At 42.3% G+C, this 9,261-nt stretch overlaps 3 protein-coding genes across 3 annotated transcripts; 1 reads left to right on the top strand and 2 right to left on the bottom strand.

Moving 5' to 3' along the window:
* Positions 1–1,318: 1,318 nt before the first annotated feature.
* On the bottom strand, positions 1,319–3,486 carry FOMMEDRAFT_85389 (MFS general substrate transporter; the record flags this gene model as incomplete). Its single annotated transcript, XM_007266984.1, has 13 exons — positions 1,319–1,342; positions 1,402–1,468; positions 1,531–1,700; positions 1,758–1,764; positions 1,827–2,135; positions 2,187–2,258; positions 2,313–2,564; positions 2,680–2,792; positions 2,847–2,884; positions 2,936–2,949; positions 3,009–3,097; positions 3,162–3,343; positions 3,399–3,486. Coding segments are annotated over 13 exons (1,425 nt in total), but the record flags the coding sequence as incomplete, so codon positions are not given.
* A 1,554-nt stretch (positions 3,487–5,040) lies between these two features.
* Positions 5,041–6,208, bottom strand: FOMMEDRAFT_28851 (uncharacterized protein; the record flags this gene model as incomplete). The annotated part of the gene is made up of 5 exons (XM_007266985.1): positions 5,041–5,146; positions 5,222–5,323; positions 5,370–5,646; positions 5,720–5,846; positions 5,939–6,208. The coding sequence occupies 5 exons, from the start codon at positions 6,206–6,208 to the stop codon at positions 5,041–5,043; spliced, it is 882 nt and encodes a 293-aa protein (XP_007267047.1).
* Positions 6,209–6,518: 310 nt separating this feature from the next.
* FOMMEDRAFT_20456 (Josephin-domain-containing protein) lies at positions 6,519–8,566 on the top strand. Its single transcript, XM_007266986.1, has 6 exons — positions 6,519–6,562; positions 6,619–6,629; positions 6,685–6,845; positions 6,901–6,951; positions 7,001–7,191; positions 7,249–8,566. Exons 1-6 carry the CDS (start codon positions 6,526–6,528, stop codon positions 8,430–8,432), a joined length of 1,635 nt encoding a protein of 544 aa, XP_007267048.1. The 5' UTR covers positions 6,519–6,525; the 3' UTR covers positions 8,433–8,566.
* Positions 8,567–9,261: the final 695 nt, after the last annotated feature.

Raw genomic sequence — 9,261 nt, forward strand, 5'->3', positions numbered from 1 at the left:
GTATTTTCACTATAACTCAGTCAAATCCTGCTCAAATTTAATAATTAAAGTGTCTATTTGAAGCATATTTAGAAAACATGAATTTACATCAAATAATCACTGAATTATGTACAGAATTGAGTGAGAAATAGCTATTTTGTTGTTTTGTTTACTTTTGTGACAAAAATTAATGAATCATCAAGTGTGACAATACTTATGAAAAAGGCAGTAAGACTGTATTCTTTATATATATATTTAGTAATGTATAATACTTATTATAATAAATACTAAAAGACAAGAATGTAGTAATAGTAAAGACTCAGACAATACAATATACAAATTATTACTTTTTAGATAAAGTTTTAACTAGTCTCTTTATATATTTGTATAATAAGATAAATAAAAATAATTTACCATTTTATTAAATCCTTCACAATGTTCTATATACAAAGTAAGGGGTAGGCAGAAATATTTTATAATTAATATATAATACTCTAGAAAATAACATTAAGACATACATTTATCTTTTAGACAAAGCTAGATTTATAAACTTGTGTTTTATATTATTCCATATTCACAATTTTAAACTGTACTGTATACAGTACAGTTTGTATTTTTTAAGTTATAACTATAACTAGTACACTAATTACAACTTATATTTGCTTGTATAGATACAACTTTGTAATATATATGTAAACTAATATAAACATATATAAATAGTGTTTTACAATTAATTTATATTTTTGGCAAAGCCTAATAACTACAATCTTATAATAAAAAAGCACCATGTAGACTACATTCAATTGTGGATATATTGTTGCTAGTCTTTAATTAGGTCTTAATATATACAGTAATGGATAAGAGTAACAATGTAATATAGGACATTAATATATTAGTCAACTGTATGAATGCTGTCATGTATTCAGTAATGCATACTTTGCTTAACATTCTATGTATCCACACATTGAATATTCTTATGTGAATTAAAGTAGTACTATATAATTCATTTCATTTCATTTTTATTTTGATAATTTAAGTATTTTGCTATTTACTCTAATGCTGGAGAGGTGAAATTTTAACAATGGTAGCTAGCTGTCATTCCCTTTTCAACGCATTCATAACTTCGATACAATACTTGCTTTAGTTCTATTATAGTGCTTATGATTCGGTTAATGCTTGGCAGTTACTCATGTTTTCATTTTCAATTTACTTCGCTTTCATGTCCGAATTGTTGGTAAGAAGATAACAGAGCACGATGCTGCAGGTAAAAGCTGGATTCTGTAGCAACTTACTTTAAATTATTGTGAAGCGTAGTTCACAGTTGCACCGTTTGTGTCTACTAAAGAGCAGCCTTTCCGGCAGTCTTCACACACGAGCTTAACGTGAGTTTATGCATTAAGCCAAAGTACGGAAAAGAATCACCTCAATTGGTAGCAGGAGAGTTAGAATTGCCGATACAATGAACAGTGACGCAGATACGAATAAGGGGCTTGAGGATTGAATCAATCAGGTGCGAAAAGGAAGAATCCAGTACAAATAGTATGTGCTTACGCATTTGGTCCGATGCTGGAAGTGTTACCATCATGGTTTGTAGTAATAATTTTGATGATTGGTGCCAGAACACCTGTAATACGACTGAATGCAGAGCAAATAGAATTACCTGTTCCACGATGGGGGGCAGGGAAGACTTCAGGGGTGTAAGCGTACAAAACGCCGTACATCTGAAATTACTAGGTTTAGGTGTTTGAGTAATTGATTTTGAACAGTACATTACGCACAGCATTCCTAGATCCAGAAAGCGTATTAAAGTAAACTTGAAGGATATCAGAATCATGCTACAAACTCACGATGTCAAAGTGGATGCACATGCATAACCGAGGTTCGAAGCTTCATTCTTAGCCGTAGTAAACAGAAAGAGAAAAATACCCGTAAGAATTGTAGAGACAGCAAGTACCATTTTTCTCCCTCCAATTACGATCTTCCCAGTACTTCGTGTCCAATCGACAAAAATGCACGCAATGACAGAACCGGGAACACCGCAGACTGAGGCAATACTATAGTCCCGATATGTTTGATCCTCTGAACTAGAGGAGAGGCGGTCTGAAAGGTAAAGGGGTAGGAATCCGGTAAAGAGTGGATATGCAAGCCCGATTATTCTGAACCAATTGGTCAGCTCGGTAAATAGATGCAAAGAGATGGTAAATCACCCCCAGATTAGGATGATAAGTGCTGAATTGATGCCAAGCCTCTTCGTGGAGAACAGTTTACGAACGTGCGACCTGTTATAGTTTTATGGGTTAAAGACATGAAATAAGTAACTTCACTTCACTGACAATGAGAAATGAGAGAAGGATCTCTTGAATGATGTTCGGACAGATGTATCTTGCAGGCGTTTCGGAGTGTCATCCGAGATGACCACTAACTTCTCTGTTGTCAACGAAATAGTTTTACCATTATGCTTGGCAATGTATTCCAATACTTTTATTGCTTCTTCATCCCGACCGGTCGCGATCAAGAATTTAGAAGATTCTTGGAGTCCAATAAGGATAAAAGAACAGAAGAACATCGCAAATGTTAGACAACCCCTGTCCAAGGCGATAAGCAACCATAGGCCTCAAAAATGCTTATCCTTACATTGTATATCTATACCAATAGAATGATTAGAAGACCAGTAGAGAAGTGAAAAGTAATAGGGCATACAATGAATATCTCCAGCTCTTGTCATCCGGATAATTAGCAATAAATACCCAAACAATCAAGGAGGCAATTAGCTGGCCAACGGACCAGGCAGCAGATAAGAATGTCAAGAGCCTCTGTAAAATTTTAAAATCAACTACAGATCAACCAAAGCGAGACAATGGCTGAACCTGGTGAGACTGCGGGAGGTGCTCTAGGAATAGAGTACCTGGATCATTTCAGCACACACGCCGCAAGCGAAATCTTGGAACAAACATACCAGTCAATGGCATGCTGATACGTTGAAAGGCGCAGATGTAAGTAATGGTCACCAATTCAAGGAGATAACGTACTTTCCGCCGACACCAAAGCCAACGCATGCCATAAGCGAACAGAGCGAAACAAAGTTTTGAGTCCCTCCTGAGGCAACGCCAAACACACCCTATGATAGCGTAATCTGTAATTGACACACAGCATTGGTAAAAGAGATAATAAGAATAACTCACACATACGAAGAAGGTGATCTGCCATGAGGCCTTCCGACCTACCACATCAGCAAGACTGCCCCAGAAGGTTGCACCAACAATTAGTCCCGCATAGAGTGCAAGTAATACATACTCCACCCTAGGCGGATGCAGGTCAGACTGCACTTGAGGTAGGATTACTGCTACGCCTTGTAGCCATAGATCTATGCGCAAAGTAGTATGAGCCAGAAGCCAACAATATGTAATTATGAACCTTACTATCTACTGTCCAAGAGAATCCTGCTACGATGAATAGCTTTTTCTGGTAGCTGCCAAAACCAATCTCATGCTGAAGGCACTGGTTAACTGAGAAGAGGATATCGTAAGCATAACCCAAAGGAGATGGTAAGGAATACCGTACTCAAATGACTCTTCCGTTCATATGCGCTGCTGACGCCGTCGCCGCGATTTTCGACGACATCATCTTCGAGTAAAGGGACCTCTACAGTACTAGCTTCACCAGTATTTTTCTCGAAATCTGCCTTTTCAGGGGTTTCATCGATGTCCGTGTTTTCAGGGTACTGCTGAACTTCTTTGTATGACATGAGGGAAATTGATGGAGATTGCTGAAAGAAGACATAGATTATACATATAGAAAAGTGTCATGACGAAGGTTGGTAGGAAACAACTTGTGCAATGTACGCCACCCCAAAACAAGTCACAGATCGATCGTTCATCAGAGGAAAAAGACAAAGGTATTGTATATCACCATACATAGCACCTGTCTCCAAAGTTAGATTTGATACATTTTCTGGATATTTCTGCCGAACAGACGCCACGCATGCTAAAGGCGACAAAATTAAGCAAAGTCCAAGCTTGATTGCGCTTCTTGCCAAGTTGCCAAGTGCTCTGCCACTGCAGAGACACGTTAATATACGGTGTAAAGGGTCTAGCTTAAGGAACGTCTTCCAGATGGAGAAAGACTATCACATCGGGCCTCCGGCATAGGTCGTGCATGAAACGGAAACAAATGCACTCCAGTTACTGTTGTGTTCACTAGACAAGTCCAGAGAAACATGTGCTGGTGCCTAGGTGACCCGGGTTGTTACACTATGTGTTGTTAGAAGATAAGCAGTGGTTTTCAAGATTAAGCTTGGTCTCCAAAGCTCACCCAGCGATACGTAGATTGCAAGTGCAACAGAGTGTCGATGTTTGTTTGAATGTGTTTTGTCCAAATCCGTCCTCTATTTGGAAATAGATCGTCACTACTTTCTTTGGTAATTAATATTGTGCATTTTTGGGTACAAAATGAAATTTATTTTATACTTAAATAAATATGCGAATTTTGCGTTTAGACTAGTTCTTACTTTACAACTTGGTCATACCATTAAAATGAGTTGTGTTTGTGGAATCCTGGGTATCAATATTGATTAAGGTCGGCAATTGCATGTTTGATAGAAGGCAGAATAACTACTTTCTAAATTCAGGCAGACAAACTCTGCAAAATGTTACCAACTTTGCGTTTGATAATCGATTATTGTTCATGGATGAGATCTCTGTTAACGCCCGTTAATATTTCTCACCAAGTCACTGAACACGCTGGACAAAGACGATTGTGAATGCCTCCTCATATGTGCTCAGACTGAACGAATTGCAAGCGTGTAATAACAGGAAGAAACGGGCTAACTTAAAAGAAAAAATGAGGAGCCAAAGAAAGCAAATGAGAGTGGAAGCACCCAATAATCTGAGGTTAATTAGATGGATGAGAAACGAAGGATATGAGTCGACGTAGGTAGATACTTTCTAGACTAGGACGTGTACGTGATCAGTGGTGAGGAGGAAAAGAACCAGTGCATGAGGGCAAGACAGAGAAATGAGAAGTGTAGGAGAACGGTATATTAGAAAATACTGCGCTGTATCGTTAAACAGCGATGTACCCGTTCCGCGGTGAAGGACGTAATGCAGAACAGAGATGAGAACCAATATCTCGGAGGATGTAGGGTACTTCTCGCCAAAAGTCTCGATGCCTATAGGAAAACAAGGTCACACACGGATATTCAGTTAGAAATACTGATACACGGAGAAATGAGAAAAGAACGAACGGAATGAGGTCTGCGCCTGTTGCACCGTATGTGCTATAGTTGTAATATGCACCGAGGATGAAATATGCAAGGAATGCGATAAGGAGTCTAAGTTTCAAATTCCTTATCAGCCATGTTCTTAATATCCAGCAAACTTGAAACAACATACAATAAGAAGAACCACCCAACCCCACTCCCAACATGCTCCTCTCCATCATTCCCTCCTTCCGTGTCCTTATTACCGCCCTTTGAAGGATCCGACGCGTCAAACGCACATCCAGCGGGTGTCTTCCACTCCACTCGGAGCTGTGCACCATTGTATGACACGAAATTTGGGTCTGAGGATGTTGTGTCGCAGTAGAGTGAGATATTGAAGGTTTGAGGTATTGGGTCTGTTTTTGGGTATTCGCCGCCGGAAAAGACTAGGTTGAGGCCCTTGTTTGGCGCTAAATTTAATTTATTAGAATTATTTAATGAGAAGACAGGGTATGAGAAGGAGTGTTAGAAGGGATTACGTACATGGAATGATGGACGTTTGAGGGTTTAGTGAAGAGGATACGGCAAGCGGGATAGCTGCGATTACTCGGTCGTTTTCATTGTCTTTCTGGTTGGTCATCGTCATACATGCACGGGCTCCTGAAGGACACTGCAAAATTCAATGAATTATGATAAATAAGAGATTAAACAGTTAGAATAAAAATTATACAAAATTTAGAGAGTTTCACTGCTTCAACGTACCTGGTCACCATCCGCGACACCATCTCTTCGTGACAGGTCAGCACACAAGTCAAAGCGCACCTCATCGCTCATACGCGACGGCGGCGTGTCTCGCGATCGAGTCACAACATGTTCGCCAGCTACAGTTGTAAGGTCGAAATTATGAGTGTCGTCGAGCGCGACGTGGCAGTCAAATGGGTCTTGTGCGTGTGCCTCCTGTTGCAAATACAGCAAAGTGACGAAAGTGCCAAGCAGCACGCGCTGCTGTCGTCTGCTGAGGAGTTCTCGCATGGTGAAGATAGTGGTGGTACGAAGGGAAGTTTGTGTGCTGCGTGCTGTGTCGCAACTTTGCAACGAGCTGCGTACGTTACTTGCAGTTACTAGTACAACAGCGCGTGCTGTGAGGACCGATGAGAGCCGCTGTTTGCCGAGCAAATTATCGACCGTGGCGCGACACGCGTAATGCTGCGACCAAGACGCGTCACTCCTTCTTGCTTTCTTACCACCAACATCATCGCCTTTCACAAACAGCAGCGGTATTGGTCAACATGGCGGGTCTGGAGGCGCTAACAGCGATGATATACCATGAGCGCCAGCAGGAGGGCTCCATGCTTTGCGCACAACACGCGCTCAATTCGCTACTTCGTACGTGTAGATATATTCGTATCAATGCATAATTTGCTGAAATGTGAATCTATCAGAGGGTAACTATGTATGCGCGACTTAACCTGTGAAATGAGAGGTGTAATGACACCTTACAATCCTAGTTCACGGCTCCCGATCTAGCTGCCATCGCGAACTCATTCGATATGCTCGAACATAACGCGCTCGAAAGTCAGCCGCGCCAATCTGGAAGCCATAACATGGACGACACAGGTTTCTTCTCGGTCCAAGTCATAGACAAAGCCTTAGACGTGTGGGGGTTAAGGTAACAAAGGTCACTATACGTATTCATTACGCGATTGTTTATATGCGCTCTGTAGTCTAGTACGATGGCGAAGTGAACAAATGCGCCCATACCAAGACGCACCACAGTCAGTATTTTTATGTGACTGTATGGAGTCTTGCTCATCGGAGCCATAGCAAACAACTAGCTTTCGTGCTGAACCTCGAACAGCACTGGTTCACCTTGCGCCGCTTTGGTCCCGCACAGACCAGCGCAGACTCAGATCCAGGCGAAGGACACTGGTTCAACCTGAACAGTTCTTATGACCGCCCAAAATGGGTCAGCAGAACATACCTCGATATGTTCCTTCGACAGTCCGAGGAAGAGGGTTCGTCATAGGACCGAATAACATATATGCGCCTGAATGCTAACTATATGCATTCAGGATACTCGGTCTTCGCAGTTGTCCAAGAAGACCCAAACAAACCCCTCGCGCTTCCGCGAACAGAAGTAGATTTAGCGGCCGCAACACTTGATTCCCCAGATACGACATCTTCCATTCCTGGTGCTTTTCCGAGTAGTCAAGGAGCACAAGACACCAGCGAAGTTGTCATCCCCGACGAAGGAGATTTCGACATCAACAACGAAGACGTCGAGTTACAAGCAGCACTCGCAGCATCACTCTCCGGGGCGGACCACTCTTTCGGCCAACACGCGTACGTACCGCAAGCACCTGTTCCCGCTCCAGCGCTCCGACGGGCACCAACTCCTCCTGGGACACGCTCTGCTCCTCTCGTAGTAGACGATGATGACGACGACATGATCATAGAAAGCGCGCCGCCTTCAGCTATCGCTCCATCATCAGCAACCCCACACTCGGACCCAGTCGCAGCTAGTATGGCGCGTAACGCACAAATGCTCGAACGTATGCGTCGTATGCAAGAAGCCGCATTACGCGAGACATACGAAGATGAAGTCTCTGGGCGTAGACCGCCATCTCAACTACAAAGAACGAGGGAAGAACAAGAACAGGAAGAATTGGAACGCGCCATCGCTGCTAGTGTCGCTGAACATAACAACAGTGGAAATCAAAGGCGAACCCCAATACTACTCGACGAAGGAGATGATGCTGACGGAGAGTGGGTACCAGAAGAAGACGCTGACGAGGGGGATAAAGAAAACGTGAATGCACCAACGCGTCGAAGTCAACCGACTCGCGCGTCACCGGGTACTCCGGGTTCTAGCAGTACACCCGGGACAACTGCTGCTGCTGTTCCTCCGACGCAATATGAAGAAGTACATAGAGTATACGACGATGAAGACGAACAGTTACAAGAAGCTCTTCGCGCATCTTTACGATCCATGCCAGAAGGGTTCGCCCACCCTTCTTCACCTGCTCGACGTGAACCGTCGAAGCCTGTCTCAGTCCCTGCCCCTGACTCTTTGTCTGCCCCTGTTCCTGTTCCTGCACCAGAATCTACAAACCAAGCTACGGGTGGTGTCGATTCTGCTGGAAGTTCGCAACAGAAATCCTCTGAAGAGGAGTTAGAAGACGAGCCTCCCGCTCCACCCGCGCAAGTGGACGTCGAAGAGATGCGTCGGCGAAGGTTAGCGCGCTTTGGTGGATAGACAATCTAAATCCAGTCTATTCATTTCGTGTTACTACATTCGAGGATAAAACCGAAGGGAAAGAAGTAATTAGTAAATGAGGAGAGGTGTTCCATGCTTTGTGATATCTGTAAAACTTCTTGGGGGTGTTCTTAACCACTTACAATAGATTTTGTGTGAATACAGTGCATAAAAAGGCATTTGCACAACTTCAGAGCAAAACAATATCTTCCATATCATAGCAAATAGTCAAAACATCATGACAGGAGAATGAAGACCGGCAAAGTCCAACAAAACAAACTACACTAAGAATATTATATACAATACAAGTGAGTCAATTTTGTTATATCCGGAAATACGAAAAGAGAAAAAAGGTCACCAGGAAGTGGAGGCTGAACTTTTCCATGTGTTATCCAGGATCCTACAATCTCTGCTGGCTGGAGATGGGTTACCTCCTGCACTACAACTTTTCTACAAATCCATCGTGTGTTTAGGCTAAACCAGCGGGCCCATATCCGACAGAAGGCATGGCAGATGATACACAGGGTAAAGTGACGAACTTGCTGAGTAGTGCTCCGCACCGTAGCGTAATTTACGGATACGCCTGCAGCGTATACGCTTACGCACCGTATCGTAAGAGAAAATTTTAGCTGAAAATACGGGCGTATATTTACGCGCGTATGCGTATACCATAAGTAAAAAATTTCCGTATACGCCGTATACGAGTATACGGTATTACTAAGCATATTCTCTAATTAAATACTAAGTTTGAGTTTCTAAACCTCATTTACTTTACTTATTTATATACCAAATCATTTTAATACTATATAACAACCTTGTTTAACTTAAA

This window comes from Fomitiporia mediterranea (assembly GCF_000271605.1).
Source record: "Fomitiporia mediterranea MF3/22 unplaced genomic scaffold FOMMEscaffold_6, whole genome shotgun sequence".
Taxonomy (NCBI): domain Eukaryota; kingdom Fungi; phylum Basidiomycota; class Agaricomycetes; order Hymenochaetales; family Hymenochaetaceae; genus Fomitiporia; species Fomitiporia mediterranea.